Source organism: Kogia breviceps, chromosome 13 (genome assembly GCF_026419965.1).
Source record: "Kogia breviceps isolate mKogBre1 chromosome 13, mKogBre1 haplotype 1, whole genome shotgun sequence".
Classification (NCBI taxonomy): domain Eukaryota; kingdom Metazoa; phylum Chordata; class Mammalia; order Artiodactyla; family Physeteridae; genus Kogia; species Kogia breviceps.
Window position 1 is genome coordinate 21,497,854 of NC_081322.1, and position 20,896 is coordinate 21,518,749.

At 41.5% G+C, this 20,896-nt stretch overlaps 1 protein-coding gene across 1 annotated transcript in view; it reads left to right on the forward strand.

Annotated features, from left to right (window-relative positions):
• HTR1E (5-hydroxytryptamine receptor 1E) overlaps positions 1 to 4,584 on the forward strand; it is a 71,400-nt gene extending 66,816 nt beyond the window's left edge. The window contains exon 2 of the mRNA XM_059083144.2: positions 2,937 to 4,584. Within this exon, the coding sequence (XP_058939127.1) occupies positions 3,125 to 4,222 (1,098 nt within the window). The 5' untranslated portion in view covers positions 2,937 to 3,124 and the 3' untranslated portion in view covers positions 4,223 to 4,584. The remainder of the gene's footprint in view (positions 1 to 2,936) is intronic.
• Positions 4,585 to 20,896: the final 16,312 nt, after the last annotated feature.

The window sequence follows — 20,896 nt, forward strand, 5'->3', positions numbered from 1 at the left end:
GAGAAATGACAAGTAGGAGTTATGGCAGCCCAGCTAAATAGAGCAGCTTTTAAAAGCTCTATGAAGCTGAAATGATTCTGATTTTTTTTTTTACTGCACACTTTCAAAATTAATGCATTTCCTAATTGCCTCTATAATCAAATTGAAATTTCTAAAGTTTTCTGTCCCTTATTCATGCTACTATATGCTCTTAATCTTACAATCCAAGTGGAAAAGCCTTTTTACTGAGAACTACTCTATCCCACAAACCTCAAGAACCCGAGAAACACACAGCTAAGGATTAATATTTGGAGATAAAAAACAACTTTATTTCATTTTATTAAACAGAAAGGGGTCAAAATGGAGAGATAAAGACGTAAGACACCAGGGAAAATGTAGAGTAGTTGCCCCAAGCAGCTAGTAGATGGCTTAGCTGGGATCTGAACCCATGTCTGTCTGATTCCAGAGCCCATATTCTTTCAGTTTTATAGCCTGGTCTCAAATATACATGCACATTTAAACTGATTATAAAAGGAGGGAAAGGTACCAGCAGAGAAAAAAATATTACATTTACAAGAAAGAAGGAATCGTTGATGGCACAAGTCCCCTAAAAGAACTAGAGAAACACAAGACATTCAAAAGTGGACTTTTGAAGTACATCCAGGGACTTCCCTGGCCGTCCAGTGGTTAAGACTCCATGCTCCCACTACAGGGGGCATGGATTCTATCCCTGGTTGGGAAAACTAAGATCCCACATGCAGTGCCATGCAGCCAAAAGAAGGAGGAAAAAAAGTAGGTACATCCACAGAAACACTGCAAAACATCATAGAAACAGAGAGGCAGAAGAAAGATACAGACTATCTTAAAAATAATTGCCTCATTTCTGATCTTTAGGGAAATCATCATTATTTTCTTTCATTTTCTGTGTCTAAAAGATAAATGATCCTCATTTACCCTCTTCTTGGTTTTTGCCCTATAAAGAGGAGAAATTAAATTTAGAGCTAAATCTCATCCAGGCTGGAGATTTTGATTCCTGCCCACTGCATTCCAGTTTCCACTTCATCCAAAGACCTCTACCCACCTTCACTCCCATTTTACACGTCTCAGCTGCTCTTGCCCTCATCCTCTGCTGAAGTCATTATGTCGGTTGGGCCTAATCCACAACAATATATGTCCCTTCTTAAAACTGCTGAAACACCAGTATTTCTCTGAAGTTTTCCTGGACCTAAATGTCATAGAGTCAAATCAGAGGATTTGATCTGTGTTCTAACCAATAGTCATTAGCCATGAATATTCCTATGCAGATTTTGATTGACTTATTCTCATGAATATACATTCATATTTGACTTTACTTTCTAAAAATTCCTTACAGCTATGTATTCAGTAAATGTCACTGACTATCTCATTGACTGCCCAGCTTAATGACAGTGTTCAGTAGACAGGTGACAAGACAGATAGGTAGTTAGAAAGATGATAGACAGATAGATGGATAAACACAAATGTTAACCAAAACTAAACACATTTTTAAAAATATGGAGATCTCTGAGCTTGATGATAATTCTGTTTCACAGTCAATTTACTGTATTACTCTGAGAACAATCTGCCATAAACATCAAAGTAATGTTATATGCTTTTTTCTCTCTTTTCTCCAGAGAAATGCACAGTGGGATATGTAAAATGTCAGAAATAATTAGACGAAATTGCACAATCCCATTGTGACACTAAAATATCTCTGAAGTTAAATATTTGCTGTGAAACTTTAAAATCTGGTTTGAAGGCTTCTTATTATAAACAATATAATTTTTCCTTTAATGTAATGGTCCCAGAATTTTTAAAGCGTGATATTATGTGAATATGTTTCCAAGTGTAAAAAGCCTTATAAATGTAAATGAGACAGTAATTTGGGTGGCAAGACAGACTTAAAATTTGATAATGTCTTCCTCATAAAGAGTTTGGGAACTTTAAAAAAAAGTATCATTTGAATAATAATGTAAAGATGAAGTTTATTAGTGAATATAACAAAAAAGAAACAGACTCACAGATATAGAGAACAAATTAGTGGTTACCAGTGAGGAGAGGGAAGGGAGGAGGGGCTATATAGGGGTAGAGGATTAAGAAGTATACATAATAGGTTGTATTATGTATAGAATGTATTATGTATAAAATAAGCTACAAAGATATATTGTACAGCACAGGGACTACAGCCAATACTTTATAATAACTATAAATAGAGTATAACCTCTAAAAATTGTGAATCACAGGACTTCCCTGGACTTCCACCTTCCCTGGAGGTCCAGTGGTTAAGACTCCACGCTTCCACTACAATGGGCACGGGTTCAATCCCTGGTCAGGGAAAAAAGATTCCACATGCCTCACTGACAAAAAAACAAACAAACAAACAAAAAAACTGTGAATCACTATATTGTAAACCTCTATCTTTTTTTTTTTTTTTTTTTTTTTGCGGTACACGGGCCTCTCGCTGTTGCAGCCTCTCCTGCTGCGGAGCACAGGCTTAGCGGCCATGGCTCACGGGCCCAGCCGCTCCGCGGCATGTGGGATCTTCCCGGACCGGGGCACGAACCCGTGTCCCCTGCATCGGCAGGAGGACTCTCAACCACTGCGCTACCAGGGAAGACCCTGTAAACCTCTATCTTATATAATATTGTACATCAAGTATACTTTAATTTTTTAAAAAGATGAAGATTACATTTGAAGAAGAAAAAAATTATATCAAAAATATGTAAAGATTTTATGAATACCAAAATACTGTCATTTTGTCTTCCAGGTAAAAGAATATGGCTTTAAAAAAAATATCTTTTATTGGAGTATAACTGCTTTACAATGGTGTGCTATGCAGCTGCTTCCCACTAGCTATCTATTTTACATTTGGTAGTGTATGTATGTCCATGAAGAATAGGGCTTTTTCATTCACTAACCAGTAGCATACTATTTTCCAGGAACCCTCCATTCAGAAGAAATGCTGTGGTGCTTGCCTTTACGCACACGAAATGGAACCCAAGAGACTATGCAGCTGAAGAAAAAGTTACCACCTCCTTACAAATGAGAGATTTTCAAGTCTACATCGTTTCCAACTGCAGGAAAATAACCATCGGCTCCTCCACAGTGTAGATTCGAACGGGGGAAAATGAACATCACTAACTGTACCCCAGAAGCCAGTGTGGCTGTGAGACCCAAGACCATCACTGAGAAGATGCTCGTTTCCCTGACTCTGGTGATCATCACCGCCCTGACCATGCTGCTAAACTCGGCCGTGATCATGGCCATCTGCACCACCAAGAAGCTCCATCAGCCCGCCAACTACCTGATCTGTTCTCTGGCTGTGACCGACCTCCTGGTGGCCGTGCTCGTCATGCCCTTGAGCATCATGTACATCGTCATGGACAGCTGGAAGCTGGGGTACTTCACCTGCGAGGTGTGGCTGAGCGTGGACATGACCTGCTGCACCTGCTCCATCCTTCATCTCTGTGTGATTGCCCTGGACAGGTACTGGGCCATCACCAACGCTATTGAGTATGCCAGGAAGAGGACCGCCAAGAGGGCCGGGCTGATGATCCTCACGGTCTGGACCATCTCCGTCTTCATCTCCATGCCCCCTCTGTTCTGGAGGAGCCACCGCCAACTCAGCCTGCCCCCTAGTCAGTGCACCATCCAGCACGACCACATCATCTACACCATTTACTCCACACTTGGGGCATTTTACATCCCCTTGACTTTGATCCTGATTCTCTATTACCGGATTTACCATGCAGCCAAGAGCCTTTACCAGAAAAGAGGATCAAGCCGGCACTTAAGCAACAGAAGCACGGATAGCCAAAATTCGTTCGCCAGTTGCAAACTGACACAGACTTTCTGTGTGTCTGACTTCTCCACCTCAGACCCTCCCACAGAGTTTGAAAAGATCCACACCTCCATCAGGATCCCTCCCTTTGCCCATGACCTAGACAACCCGGGAGAACGCCAGCAAATCTCTAGTACCAGGGAGCGCAAGGCAGCACGCATCCTCGGACTGATTTTGGGTGCATTCATCTTGTCCTGGCTGCCATTCTTCATCAAGGAGCTGATTGTAGGTCTGAGCATCTACACCGTGTCCTCTGAAGTGGCCGATTTTTTGACATGGCTTGGTTATGTTAATTCTCTGATCAACCCTCTGCTCTACACAAGTTTTAATGAAGACTTTAAGCTGGCTTTTAAAAAGCTTATTCGGTGCCGAGAACATACTTAGATTGCAAAAAGCCAGAAGGCATGACTTTTACCAGCCTCGTGAGTGCACGGGGGTAAGGGGTGCAATGTATTAATTCTTGAACATAGTTGGTTCAGGAGGTGTGTAAGTATGTGTGGTCTTGGTTTTTGTCTGTTTGTTTGTTCTCTGTTTTGTTTGAGGCTTGTTATTGGATGTGCTGTTTTTCTACCTCTGGTCTTATTTGTGGTACCTAATTGCAAATAAACACTATCATACAAAAATGGAAATTTCACAGCAGTAATAATAAGGTAAAATAGTAAATATTTTTTACTTTTTTAGCCATTTCAGTTAACCCTGCAATTAAAGAATACCAAAATAAATCTTCATTTGGAGAATTTCCTATTACTTAAAAATCAAATATCTGGGGCTTCCCCGGTGGCGCAGTGGTTGAGAATCCGCCTGCCGATGCAGGAGACACGGGTTCGTGCCCTGGTCCGGGAAGATCCCACATGCCGCGGAGCGACTGAGCCCATGAGCCATGGCCGCTGGGCCTGTGCGTCTGGAGCCTGTGCTCCGCAATGGGAGAGGCCACAACAGTGAGGGGCCCGCATACTGCAAAAAAAAAAAAAAAAAAAAAAAAAAAAAAAAAAAAAAAAATCAAATATCTGATATCTTGCCCTGGTGTGTGGCATTAATTCTGCGCATATGGACCCAAATGCTCACCAATTCCAGTGGAAACTGCATGACCACATAAAGCATTAAAAGAAAAAAAAGTGGTGTGCTGTCATCTACTGCTTGCAGACCTGATCTAAAGCCACTTACTATGATTACCTGGCCCACTCCTTTCCAGCACAAATAGTACAGCTGGCACGTCTTCTTAGTTCACGATTAAATACGCATCCTCATTCTCTAAAAAGAACTTGGAATGAATGTACTGGCACTTTCCTAGGTCTTTGACTATGAATGTGAAACATAAGCAAACAATATTATAAAACAATCATGGAAATTGGTCATTTTGTTGCTATTTAACCTGACAGACACATTGGGCCTCCTCCAGTTCTAAGAAGTGTCCCAGCTAAGCCTCGAGTACACTCTCCCTTTCTAGCAGGATTAAGGTGTGAGTACAAGTCAAATTTGGAGAACTTCTAAAGCAGTATTAAGCTGCTGAACCCATTAAGGGGTGCAGGGATCAAATGAGAGAATATATTACCTGAAGAACTTTGTTGGAGACTGTTGGTCATTAAGTCACCAGCTGTGCACTTGGAAAAAAAAATGAAAAATTGAAAATCTGTGTTTACAGCAAAGGCCACCCACTAGCAAATGAGTACGAACTTGTGTCTCCTGGAATCCCTATAGCTTCCATACTGGACTGCAGACTGGGGCCAGGAGGCTGCAGGCAGGACCCAAGGCCACACAGTGCGTGGCCAACTTGGACCGAGGGCTCTGGTCGTGTGGTGGAGCTCGTCACCAAGTCAAGAGTGATGACAGAAGAGACTGAGAGGGTGTAAGTTCTTGGACCCTCCTCAGTGAGTGACTGTTCCAGACCTCTGCTCCTCACCTCTCAGCCACAGCCTCTCCCACCTCTTCACTCCCCCCAGGTCACGTCTCTTCTTTGTTTGTTGAGAAGACATTGCTTTGCCCCCTGCCCGCTTCCACCTCCATGTTTTACCTCTTAGTTCCACCCCCTCTCAAATTGTCTGTAATCTTGCTATTTTCCTCTCTCTCTCTCTCTCTCTCTCTCTCTCTCTCTCTCTCCCTCCCTCCCACCATCCCTTCCTCTCCCCAACTCTTCTTTAATCTCACCCATCAGTTTGCTCAAGTCTCCTAGACATTAGAACCAACGTCCTCTGGCCCTGCTTCCCCTTCTGGCTCCTGCTCCATCTCTCTCCAAGCTCTCCCATCTGAGCCTCCCCAGTCATTAATCTGCTCGTTCTACCTCCACTTCTCCCCTTCCACTAACTTTTCTCTCCTTGGCCATCTGGCTATGCCCCTCCCAGTTCCTCCAAAACTGATCTCCCAAAGGATATCGGTCACTTGCCAATGGGCAAATCCACTGTCCTTTCCTTATCTACTTCCCACTCTCATCACTTAAAACAGCTAACCACCCCTTTCTTGTTTAAGCCCATGCCTTCCAGGATCCCTTTACTAACCTGGTTCTCCAGCTACCTTCTCATTCTTTGCCTCCTTTTCTTCATCCTAGGGGTTTAACCTCAGCTCTCACCTCCTTTATATATATTCATACTCCACCCCAACCTCCATCATTTCCACAAAGAGTTCCATGCCTGAGCCTCTAAAATGTGTGTTTTTAATTCTGATCTCTCTCTTTCTCAAACCCTAGACCCATGATTATGTCTGGTGAACATCTCCCTACTAACACTCTGTTGGTGCCTCAAACACAGCTTTTCTAAACTGAACTCATGATCATTTCCCACACTCATACCTTCTCCTTTTCCACCTTCTCAATCTCAGATAACAGGATTACCATGCTTTTTATCATTCACATTAGGTAAATGAGATTCTCTCTCTCTGTGGCTTGTCTCTCACATCCAGATAGTATAAAAGTCTTACCCATTTACCTCTGTAGCAATGTTTGTATATGCACCCCTCTTCTCCAATAACTTGGTCCTCTCCCCTGGACCAATCTTCCTATCTGATCCACCTACCTCTGGACCCCTCATCTGCAACTCTGCCCCTGCACACCTGCCAGATACATTTTCCTAGAACAGTGGTTCTCAAAGCAACATCTCCACACCAGCAGCATAAGTATCACCTGGGAACTTGTTAGAAATGCAAAGTCTAGGGCCCCACTGAAGACCTACCATGTCAGAAATTCTAAGTGTGGGGGGGGGGGGCATCCATCTCTATCTTAACAAGCCCTCCAGGAGATTCTGGTGCATGCTAAAGCCTGAGATTCAGTCTCCTAGAATGTCCTGTTGATTTCTAACTTCAGTGCTCAAAATCCCTTAGTATTTTCCCACCAGTACAAAATAAATTAAAATTCCTAAATATAACATTCAAGGCTTCTTCACTATGTGGCCTCAAACTACATTTCCAGAATTAAGTCTCAGCACTTCTTCTCACCCACCTCATATTCCAGAAAAGTCTAGAGATTTCCTGTGTTTTCTGAGCTCCCCTAACATTTGTCCCCACTGCTCCAGAAACCTGACCCCCGGCTTCCCATCCTTCTTCTCCCAGTCCTTCATCATGGAGTGCAAATGCAATCTCTTCTGCGAAGCCTTCCTGAGGTCCTCCTTCCTTCTCTGTCATGTGAAAGTCCTCTCTCCCAGCTCTATGCTCCCACAGAACCTCACTGGGATCTCTGTTATTATATGCATCCTATCTTGTAGTGCATTTGTTTGTATATTTCTTCTGTCTGCTGTAGTAGATTGTGAGCTCCTTGAGGGCAGGAACTGTGTCTGTTTCATCTCTGTATCCCCAGGGCCTCCTACAGTGTTGTACACTCAGTAGGCACTCAATAAACATCCCCAGAAAAGAAATGTAAATGTGCAATGTTCTCTCAGTGAGAAAACCAAACTTTTAAAATCCCATGATGTAATAACACTTCCTTTTTCTTTAAAACTTAACCCGATCATTCCCATATTTGTTCAAAAACTGCTAGGAATGCTTCCACATGGAAAGAAAATGGATTTCTCTCTCCACTGAATATATGAATGTCCTTTACTGGTTAGGATTCAAGCTAAGCTGCTCTCAAAGAAGAGACCCCCAAGTATAGTAGTTCAAACAAGATAGTTTCTTTCTCTCCCACATGACAGTCAAGAGGTAGGAGGGCAGCCCAGAGTGAGCAGGAGACTCTGCTCCACGATGTTCTCCAGGGACTCAGGTCCTTCCATTTTGTGGCTCTGCCGTCCCCTCAAGGCTTGTCCTCGTCTGCATGGCCAAAGCTGACTCACCATCACATCCACGTTCCAGTCCATAGAATGGAGGAGAGAGAAATGGAGAGCAAACAATTTCCTTTTAAGGAAGTCATGTGGAAATTGTACACATTTACCTCTCCTTATAGCCTATTGACAATAACTTGGTCACATGGCCACACCAAGCTGTAAAAGAGAATAAGAGGGTGAATCTCTAGTTGGGCAACCATGTGCCTTGCTAAAAGTGAGAACTTTATAATAAAAGGAAGCAGGAGAGAATGGATACAAGGGACTAACGAGCAGTCTTTTCCACAAGGGTATATTGGTTTGTGTATGCACAGCTCAAATATTACAAGGCAAGTCAGACAGTTGTCCAGCTAATGGTGATCTATGTACCAGGATGCTGAGATTTAAATTACAGATGATTTAACTGAGATTGTGCCTATGCTTAAAATCTAGTATTTATCATGACTGTAATAATCTATATCTAAAAACTATATGGGCAACTCGCTTGCTTTCTTACACCCCCCATATGTCATCATTGAAAATTCTTGGCAATTATAAGAGTTTAAAATTTTTAAGAGTCTAAAGAAATAAAAAACAAAGAAGCAGAAGCATAACTAATTTTCACTTACTCATTTTCACTAACTAGATAAATTTCATTCCTAATTTAATAGATAAATCCTAATTAAATATATTTTCTCATACCTACCCACCTCTGCCCTTAGCAAAGAACCTGTATGTTTACTAGTATAAATCAAACCTGTTGAAAAAAATTCTATTGTTTGGTTTACTCATTTAACCGATAGGGCTAGCTGCTACTGACCACTATTGCCCCTTTAAATTAAAGCTTGAGTGAAGTAACAGTACCTTCTGATATGGTCGGTGTTGTTTCTAGGGTAAACATTAGCAGATTAAAAGTAAAACCCAGGGGTGACATTTCAATCACCTCCATTAACTAATAAATTAGGACTTCCTGGTTTGTGTACTTGGTGAAAGAATTCTTGGACATGTCACTCCCTTGGAGACCTGGTAGATGCTTTGGTTGTAACTGGTGTCAGTAAGGACCCTAGTAGCATTGCTACTACTATCTGCTTTGAATAACTGTATAGGCCTTCCACACTTATGAACTTCAGTTTGCAAACTCTGATAATTGTGTACAAGGTCAGCTGCAGAGCAACATCCAGCAACTAACTCTGCTGGTTTCCTGTACAAGTCATTTTAGTTTCGACCATCACATTGGTCTTAATCTACTCATGTGTGTTTGCTTAATTTGTAAGGCCTACTACACATAACTGCATTATGTACCGTATTTACAAAAACAGTGAGAACATTAGAATAAAACAGCAAAAATGAGTATATGACTACAATAGGAATACAAATAAAGGTAATTTTTAAATTAAAAATGATGAGACAGTGACAACCACTGCATATGAGTATGGCATGAAATCTTTTTCAGTTTACAAGGGCCACAAAGAGCAACATGTGAAAAGGCACTGTGCATACAATTATCAACTATAATCAACAGGAAATAAGGAAAAGTGATTAATGAGATGGGAACATGTCTGAGCATCACACAGTGGTTCTAAGAGGTATTTGGGAATGTCTGTGAGCACATTTAGTTATCTCGGTAGAGAACACCAGTGGCATTTTGTAGTAGGAGACAAGGAGGCTAAATCCTGCGATTCAAAAAAAGCCAGGACTTCCCTGGTAGTCCAGCGGTTATGTCTCCACGCCCTCAGTGCAGGGGGCCTCGGTTCGATCCCTGGTCAGGGAACTAGATCCCGCATGCTACAACTAAAGATCCTGTGTGCTACAACTAAGATCCGGCACAGCCAAATAAATAAATAAATATTTTTTAAAAATAAAAGCCAGTCCCACTCAATAAAGAATTGCCCCATCCAGAATACCATTACTACCATTATCACCACCTGCTGAAAACCCCAGGTGTATCAGCATCAGCGTGGGGATGCCCAGGTGTTGGCTTGGGGATATTTGAGAACTTAAAGACTACGCGTGGTGAAAGTGCTGCCTATGAACTTTTATTGTAAGCCATGGAGGGTTTCAAAGGCTCGAGACTAATTTGAATCTACCAATATCAAAATGAGGGTCAGGCCAACACATACAGACTACCACATTGGTTAAAGAGTTTCCTGTGACACTGGCAGAGCTTATTAAGAAAAGGGACCCAATAAAATGTCTATCATCAAAGAGGAGATATTGATGCTTCAAGGGACTAACTCATATCCTTACCTGCTGGAAATGTTTTTGAAAACTGAAGTCTCACCTAAGTCACCTCAGGCTTAGAATTAAAAGACAATCTTAGACACCTGTCAGTAGGAAGAAGCACTATTTCAAATGGTAGAAAGGAAGATACCGGATGTTCCTGGGACCCTTAAATCATCCAGGATCTTTAAATTATCCTCCTTTCGCCCCATAAACCCAGGGGAATTCACAGCAGGCTTCAGCCTTGCCATAAAACAGGGCTGAAATTATTCCCTTCATAATAGAAGGGAATCACTCTGAGGGGAGAATTGCTTCAGGAAAGTAATCTGTTGGCTCCCTGGAAGCTCCCAGCACCCAGCACAGAGGGTAGTATGTAGTAGCATTCAATTTATATAATTTATATGTCTGTTGAATTTAATTGAAATGAACACATTGATTACAGACTTTAAGAAATTCAGAAGCAGAAGTATGTCCTGGGTAAGGAGGGTCCCTTCTCATGCAGAAGCGGAGTTGTCAAATATTTATAAAGAAAAGAAGGCATCAGGACAGTGACGATACAAAAGAAACAGCAACAAGAGGAGCTGGAAAATATTATCAGCAAAGTCTTAGGTACTCAAAGAATATTGACTGACCATCTGCCTATGAGTGTGGGTAGATTATGGAAACTTTTAATTGAAAAAGAAAAAGGTATAACAGCAATGATATGAAGAAAGCAAGAATAAATACAACAATGGAAAGAGTAGAGGTCAGAAGATAATACTGGTGATGGTTTTGGGTCCACGAACACCAAGTGAGAATCTGGCATGAGTCTGACATCTACCTAAGCACTGGGATCTCGGTAAGGGGAAAATAGAAGGGAAAAGAGGGCAGAAAATCGAGGTGGAAGACTATGAGACCCTGGTCTTCAGGGCAGATTTGTAGAAAGCTGATTATATTTATTTTCTATTTGGATAAAATAGAATTTTAGAGGGATTTATAAACATTGCCTTTGCTAAGACGATGAGGGAAAAATGAGGCAGAGGAGAGCATTTTGCACATCTGATTCTTAGGGAACGTGAAGGTGATACCAGAAGCTCTGAAGAATGGAAGAGATTGAATGGTTCTTCAAAGAAAATGTATGAACAACATGGATACAAGAAACAAGGGCATATGGACATGTTTTTCCAGTTCATGTGGTATCAAATAGTCATATGTCAAGGGATGATTTAGGAAATGCCAATTTATGAAGACATCCAAAGGAATGGCGATGGAAACAGTTCTCTGAGGAAAATTTAGACTTGTAAGCAGCCTAATAATAAACAGACCAGTGACCCCAAGTGTTTCTGGTTCATGGTTAAGCACTCAATAAGAGATTGTCAAATGAATAAATAAATCAGTTAAGCAATCAAGCCTGAGTTGGAATTTGGATAACAAAGGAGAACAAGTAGGGCAATATAACAAAAGTATTTATGCAGGTCAGTAAAAAAAAAAAGGATGCTGATAAAATACACATTCGGAGGCATGAAGCAGTGATATAAAAAAGCTAAGGCTCCAAGCTGAACCATCAGCCATCCTTTCTAGCTGTACTTTGCGGGTGGGGGAAAAAGAGGTGTTTTATAGAGAACAAGAAGAACATCCAGGGACTTCCCTGGTGGTGCATGGGTTAAGAATCCACCTGCCAATGCAGGGCACACAGGTTCAAGCCCTGGTCCGAGAAGATCCCACATGCCACGGAGCAACTAAGCCTGTGCGCCACAACTACTGAGCCTGTGCTCTAGAGCGCACAAGCCACAACTACTGAGCCTGCATGTCACAACTACTGAAGCCCGTGCGCCTAGAGCCTGTACTCCACAGCAAGAGAAGCTACTGCAATGAGAAGCCCACACACTGCAATGGAGAGTAACCCCTGCTCACTGCAACTAGAGAAAGCCCACGCACAGCAACAAAGACCCAATGCAGCCAAGAAATTAAATAAATAAATATATATATATATATTTTAAAAAGAACATCCATAAGGTAAATGGTGTTGACATAGACTATAAAATTTTTGAGGCAGCATGCGTCTTCTTACTTGACAACTTTACCTGAATACTTCTTATCAAGTTCTCACTAATGAAGAACTAAGCCCTGACTTCCCTTTCTAATCACACACACACACACACACACACACACACACACACACACGCGCGCGCACGCACACACACACACACACACACACACACGCACACACACACACACACACACACACAGAAACAAAAACAATGTCCTCAAACACAGTAAGGAAAGCAAAGGTATGTTTGATACAGGCAAATGTCCTTGATTGAATTAGTCCAATTAGAAATGCAACATCAGTTGTACCATGTATGCACATGTCATTTCATGTATGATTGTTGGATACAGTACAAACCGGAACAGGACCCTATGAGGATCTCAGCCTCACTGGTAATACCTAAGAGAAATCATGATCAGAGTTTCCAAAATATGTCTATACCCCAGACATCTTGCCTTAGAACACCTAACTTGTCCACAAACTCCTTCTAAATGGGTTAGGAGACACAGGCACAGATGAGTAAAGCAGCTCTAGGTGGTTCTTGAACCACAGTCCACCACGTGGTACCATGTGGCACCCTCTCCCCTATAATCCGTCAGCTGATTGGTCAGGGCAGCAGGCACTGGCCCCAAGAACAACTGTGTCTACAGGCTAGCTGTTTGCTATGGGGTAGCCTGGTACAAAAGCTCCCTCCAGACAGAAAATGATCAGTTGCAACAATGACATTCTTACCTCTCAAACATTTGAACAAAAAATATATGAAGAGACATTCCGCTGTCAAGGGAAGCAGGAGTAGAAAAATAAGCAAAGGGAAGTTGAAACAAAAAGAGTAACCACCTCACATCCACAGCAAAGGGGTAGAATGCAGCTCAGTTAATTCCTGCTGCCAAGGAACTAACAGTGTCACCTGTCATCAAGAGCTGCCTCTTACAATTCCTGACAGCCTTCTGGTCCCCAAACTATGCTCCAGATCCTTGAGGTTTAGCTGTAAGAATGTTCCAGAGACTCCTGTCTCTCTTTTAACAGCAGTTACCATCACAATCAATCACCACCACCTGCCATAACCTGCACTGTTCTCTCTTCCAACCACAGGAACCCTGACACACAGAGCTCCCAGGCCTCTGAGCTGAGAGCTTTAGGAACAGGCACGCTGGCTCCATTTGGACAGTAAGTGCCGTTGGACCAGGTTCAAGTCTTTGCTTTCCAGTGACCTTTCTAAGGTGAAAACGTACACCATTTCCATGACTCCCTGATACCCTTCAGTTACCGTCATGAAACTAAATTAGTTTTTACTCCATGGATTTCAATTCTATCCATTATAGGTTGTTTTCAATTGTTGTTGTTACTTGTCTTTTGTTTTGGTCCCTAGGATAAAGTGACCTACTCTTTGCCCAAGGAGCAAGTGATGTTGATTTCCTGAAGTCTTAGCCTTGGGAATGGAAAGTAGCAAGGAAGGGCAGGGTGGGAGGGCCAGTGGGCAGAGTGACCAAAGTAATGTCTTAGCTCATCGGGGCTGCTACAACAGAAATGCCGTAGAAACAACAGAAATGGTTGACTTATAAACCACAGAAATTTACAGTTCTGGAGGATGAAAGTCTGGGATCAGCTGACTGCCAGCATGGTCAGCTCTGGTGAGAGCCCTCTTCTGAGTTACAGACTGCAGACTTTTCCTTGAATCTTCATATGGCAGAGAGCAGAGAGAGAGAGACAGGAAGCAAGCTCTCTCATGACTCTCATAATGGCGCTAATCCCATTCGTGTGTGATCCACCCACCCTCCGATCTTCATCTAATCTAAATTACCTCCCAAAAGCCCCACCTCCCAATACCACTGCATTGTGGGGGAGGGGGTTTTGATATACGAATTTGGGGGAGATGCAATATTCAGTCCATGACAAGTACTAACAGGCATCTTTAAAGGGTTTGTGGACCAGGCTTCACTGATTCCACTTGTATCTTCTCCAAGTGTTTTGAGGGCTTTGGGGAGCAGAATTATGACATTAACAACCACTATGTACTCAGCCAGGCTTAACAGTCACAACCATCCTAAGGGAATAGAATCACCTTCTTTCAACTTAAAAAATGTTGAAAGTCTGAATATACTCCAGCAAATGGGCACATTTCCAGTGAGATGAACCCTTTCTTAATAAAAATAACCAGGAGAAATTACTAAAGTCCAGCAAGGGTGGGTAGGGATTCTAAAAAAAATAATTGGAAGATTAAGTTTATTCAATCAACTAACTTTTATTAACATCTCTGTGTCAAGCTTTGCATCACATTGTGTTGTGAACAAGACACAGTCCAGCCATTAAGGAAACTATGATATATTGGAAGAGGAAGTGAAGTAAACAAGTAAGTGATTACAACAGAGTGTGATGTGTTGCATAATAGATACATGTACAGTGTGGTATGTGAGCAGAGAAAAGAAATAAAGAGTTCTGTGGGAGATAGGGGAGGGGAGCCTTCCCTCCAGATTTGAACCAGAACATGATATGAGCTCACTAGGCTGACAATTTATTCAGAGATGCGGCATGAACAAAAGCAAGGAGATGCAGAGATGCAGATGGTGTTTGGGGAATGAGATGTGGTGTGTGGTGGCCAGAGTGTGGGTTAGGAAGGAGAGTGATAGGAGAGGAGGCTGGCCGGGCAGCCAGGTCCATGAAGGGTCTCAAATCCCTCTCTGAGGACACTGGATATCATCCTGCAAGCAGCAGAAAATGCCTGAGGATTTTAACCAAAGGAGAACATGACCAGACCTGCAGTTTGCAAAGCATCTTTGAATGAAAGGGATTGGAAGAATGAAGACTAGGTAGACAGGTGTTGGAATAGCCAGAAAGGGTATGTATGTAGCAAAGAAGAAAAGAAAGTGAGGGGGAAGAGAGGGTGGGGAGATTTTCAATTTCAGAGATAAAACTGGACAGACAAGTCAGTAGATTTAACTGGAATATGACCTTTTTCAATCAAAAGAGAGCAAAGTTTCAGACTGCCAAGGGGCAGATCATCAATCTCACAGTTTGAGGATACAGTAGTCGGAGAGAACAAGGGTCACCCTTCTTTGCCAAATGGGCCAATCCCTTTCACACTTTGGAGGTTGTCTGCCTTCGGCTTAATCACAGTTAACAGGGAAGAAAATCTCTTCTGGGAAATAACAATAGGATCAGAGGTGCTAATTACACACCTCATTTGTCTGCACTGTTAGCATTACTCCTCAATTGAGCCCTTCTAAACACATTGGTTACATAACAACTAGGTTAAGCAAACAACCATTACTCTGCAGATATCCATTCATTTATCATTCAGCAAACATTTACTTAGAACCTACTATCTGCCAAGAACTATGCTAGGTCCTAGATATTCAGTGGTGAGCTAGACAATACAGATTCCTTCCCTAACTGAAATTTAAGTATAATGGAAGAGAGAGACTTTAAGTAGCATTTTCAATACCGTGTGTTAAAATGCAGTAAAAGGCCGTTTTTCTCATATTTCTGATTTGGTAGGTCTGGGGTGAGTCCTGAGATTGTGCATTGCTAACAAGTTCCCAGGTGATACTGATGTCGCTGGTCTAGGGACCACCCTCTGCATGATACAGAATCATGTAACTCAGTCCAGAACATTCTCAACCAAAACCATCTGAAGAGAAACTGGCAGGGGGATGAAATCTCCTGCATTTCATACTTTGAGCAATAGCAAGTAAAAACATAAAAAAGCAATAACAAGCACAGTACAAGCATACTTGCAGAACTCTGATGACACTGAAGCAGAAAATCTGAGCTCATCCTCGAGCAAGTTGGCATAGAAAGACAGTGGAGATGAAGGTCCACACTTGGGACCTCAAGCAGATGTGCAACCAGTGCCACGAAAGTTTAGAGAACAAGGGCCAGGACAGAGCACTCACCTCATCTCTCAGGCTCTCTCTGTCTTTTTTGTCTGTTTGTTTTTTGTTTTTTGCCCACAGCACAGTGTAGAGGGATTAGATGGCCCCCAATTGTTACAACAGTATTTTTTTTTTTTAATTTTTTTCTTTTTGCGGTACGCAGGCCTCTCACTGTTGTGGCCTCTCCCATTGCGGAGCACAGGCTCTGGACGCGCAGGCTCAGCGGCCACGGCTCACGGGCCCAGCCGCTCCGCGGCATGTGGGATCCGCCTGGACCGGGACATGAACCAGCGTCCTCTGCATCGGCAGGCGGACTCCCAACCACTGCGCCACCAGGGAAGCCCACAACAGTATTTTCAAAATAATTTTTCTGTGTGTAGTTATGCTTGAGTTAAACTATTCTATCAATAGATGTACTTTATCCCATGGGTTCATATCTTTTCAACTAATCCTTTTGTTGTCCTAATAAAATCTGTAGATATTAAAGATCCTCCTCAGGCAACATTAAAGAGAGTACCTGAGCATGAAAAATTTAACTAACCTGGATCCTGAGACCATGTAAACCACTGGGCCCTTTGTCTTTTCTTGTTTGTTAGTTCTTATTGTTTTGTTTTTGGCCGTGCAACATGCGGGATCTTAGTTCCCTGACCAGGGATCGATCCCACGGCCCCCCTGCATTGGAAGCGCAGAGTGTTAACCACTGGATGGCCGGGGAAGTCCAGGCACTTTGTCTTTTTAAAGGAAATGAAAAGGACAAGAGAAATGGAAAGGAAATGGGAAAAGGCAGAAAGTTGCTCCTGTTAATTTAGTCAGTTTCTTTCCCACCTGCCTGCATTGGACATTGCAAACCCAGAGTTCAACAGCAAGACACAGAAACATAAAGCAGGCCATAAGGAGACATTGAGAAAAAATGATTTCCCAAGGAAATGCTTTTTACTTTGCATTTTAATCTACAAAACGTGCTTAAGTTCCAAAACTGACACCATCATTAACAGAAGAGATTTAAATGTGCGCCTAAGTCATCATTCTGAGAAATGGCTCACGTGGCTCCCTGCGCACCGCCAGACCATGTTCTGTGAGTTTGGTACCCTCCAGGAAGCTGCGATTCCCAGCCCTGTGTGTCCCGTAAAAGCCTCAATACAGGGAGTAAGCCCCAGATGCGGAGGCACATCGTCCCTCCTCACTGAGAGGACTGGCCCTACACTGTCAAGAAAAGCCAAGAATCTTAGTTTTGCTTGGTTTTGTTACATTGGTAGCCAAAAAGTATCTGATGGGATATTTCTGAAGTTCTACCCTTAACACTCCTAGACTCTCTGGGTCTTTCCTATACTTGCTCTTGGTTACATTCATTGGCTGGCCCCAGGAAAGGAGTTAGATAAGTGAAGTTTGTTTTCTGTGTTCCTCACTCCTTTGATAACCATCAGACACCCAGGCCCTCCTGTTGTTCCCAGGCTGCCCACAGACCTTCCCTGAGGCACCCACCCTGGGCCAGCAGCCCGTCCTCAGAAACCACTTTACTTCTCTTTTCTTCTGGAAACAGTTCCCTCAAGAGCATGGAGAATCTTCCCTGGAACCCACTTCCTGTGGCTCCAGGGAGGCTTTCAACTACAGCAAGCACTGTAATACCACCCCCAGAGAGGAGCAGGCACGTGTCACCAAGGCCTGACCAAAGTCCTTCCCTGGGATTCATGCATGGTCCTTGGGGACTGTAAAAAGAGGAACCCGGTGACCATACACTGTGCTATTTGAACGAGCCTGAGCCAATGAGACCAACACAGGAGATGAGATGAAATAAAAGCTGGAGAGATGGAAAAAGCCCTAAGTGTTTTCGTTAATGGGGAATTAGAACAGCTAATTCCTCCCACCTCTAAAGGCTTATGATTCTTGAAAATATATCCACGAATAGTTACAGCTTAATAAATTACTCCTCTCAAGTAACATACCGGGAACTGAGTCAAGACTCACTCTGGGGGACTGAAAAGAGAATGTGGAGTAACAACCTAGATTTCAATTCCCACTCCAAAATTATTGCACGACATTGGGAAAAGTTGCTTAGTCTCTCAGAGCCTCAGTTTCTTCATCCATTAAAAAAATATATATATATGTGTGTGTATGTATATATATATATATATATATATATATATACATGTACATATATATATATAAATATATATATACACACATATATATATTTACTCCCCAGGCTGTTGTCAGACTTAAATGACATAAAACTCAAAAAGGTGCCTTGGTAAACTATAAAGCCAGAGAAAGAAAGAGATTGGAGCAGCTAGGAAGTGAAATTAGAAAAATCTCTAAAACTATGTAAGATAATGCAATGGAAATAAGGGTTCTATTTCGATAAATAATGCTAAGAAATCAGTCATGTAAGGTCCAGAAACTGCATGGCACATTCAATCCAAGTTCCGGTTTGATCGAGGGATCCCTCCAGTGGCTGATAGATAGGACGCCTCTAAATTCTCTTTGCGGTGGTGTTCCCAGATGAAGAGACTCATTGTCACTTTATGGTACTGTGTAACTAGAAAAGACCTTGGAGAGCATTTCCTCAACCTTCCACATTTGAGATGAGAAGACAGAGATGCTAGGAGGCTGTATATACATATTTCAAAGGTTAGAAATCATACCATTTTAAAAAATATTTAACCCTTTATATTTTTCCAAAGAATGTCAAAATTCAAGAATTTCCATTTCAACATAAGAGCTACTCTTATTTTCAAAATGTATACCTAAGGCATGTCTATAGTGACCAAGACACAAAATGATCACTGGGTAATGTAAACATGGTGCTTTAAACACATTTACATCATGGAATTATTCCAGTACAGATGCTTTGGCTGAAACTGTCCTGCAATTAGAACACCAATATTTCTATCTCTTCAAAACCTGTACTTGTGACCATTACTTGATGCCCTCTACTGGCCATAATGTTATTATCCAATGTTCAATACGAATTATTTCTGCGTGCTCTACTAATCTACTTCATAATATGCCAGAACATTAGAAACGTTAACTTTGGGGATAAACAAGTAAATAAAGGCACAAGGGAATATACAAACTACAAGAATATATCCAAAAAATAGGTAATGAAATAAACCCAAAACAAATCATTATGGAATAAATTTTTGGAATGTTAAACAATAATGACATGTACTAGTTTCACCTAATATTTAAGCTTCAAAATATAACTAGGCTGTCAATTTTGTTCTCAGTGTAAAATTTTTCTACTCTGCCATTTTCTAGAAGGATGTTCTATTGAACAATTTATTACTGAATTTGACACAGAATAACAGAATTGTTAAAATTCAGTTGTTAACTGTTGAGAGATGCCATGTTTAGAAGTGAAGGCTGGTCTTTTGTCTCCTTAGGTAGGTTTATTCCTAGATATTTTATTCTTTTTGTTGCAATGGTAAATGTGAGTGTTTTCTTAATTTCACTTTCAGGTTTTTCATCATTAGTGTATAGGAAAGCAAGAGATTTCTGTGCATTAATTTTGTATCCTGCTACTTTACCAAATTCATTGAGTAGCTCTAGTAGTTTTCTGGTAGCATCTTTAGGAGACAAAACACCTGCATGCAGAAAATTATAAGAAACTGATGAAAGAAATTAAAGATGATACCAATAGATGGAGAGATATACCATGTTCTTGGATTGGAAGAATCAACATTGTGAAAATAACTCTACTACCCAAAGCAATCTACAGATCCAATGCAATCCCTATCAAACTACCAATGGCATTTTTTTACAGAACTAGAACAAAAAATTTCACAATTTGAATGGAAACACAAAAGACCCCGAATAGCCAAAGCAATCTTGAGAACAAAAAATGGAGCTGGAGGAAACAGGCTCCCTGACTTCAGACTATACTACAAAGCTACAGTAATCAAGACAGTATGGTACTGGCACAAATACAGAAATATAGATCAATGGAACAGGATAGAAAGCCCAGAGATAAACCCACACACATATGATCACCTTATCTTTGATAAAGGAGGCAAGAATATACAGTGGAGAAAAGACAGTCTCTTCAATAAGTGGTGCTGGGAAAACTGGACAGGTACATGTAAAAGTATGAGATTAGAACACTCCCTAACACCATACACAAAAATAAACTCAAAATGGGTTAAAGACCTAAACATAAGACTGGACACTATCAAACTCTTAGAGGAAAACATAGGCAGAACACTCTGTGACATAAATCACAGCAAGATCTTTTTGACCCACCTCCTAGAGAAATGGAAATAAAAACAAAAATAAACAAATGGGACCTAATGAAACTTAAAAGCTTTTGCACAGCAAAGGATACCATAAACAAGACAAAAAGACAACCCTCAGAATGGGAGAAAATAGCTGCAAATGAAGCAACTGACAAAGGATTAATCTCCAAAATTTATAAGCAACTCATGCAGCTCAATAACAAAAAAACAAATAACCCAATCCAAAAATGGGAAAAAAACCTAAATAGACATTTCTCCAAAGAAGATATACAGATTGCCAACAAACACATGAAAGAATGCTCAACATCATTAATCATTAGAGAAATGCAAATCAAAACTACAATGAAATATCATCTCACACCAGTCAGAATGGCCATCATCAAAAAATCTACAAACAATAAATGCTGGAGAGGGTGTGGAGAAAAGGGAACCCTCTTGCACTGTTGGTGGGAATGTAAATTGATACAGCCACTATGGAGAACAGT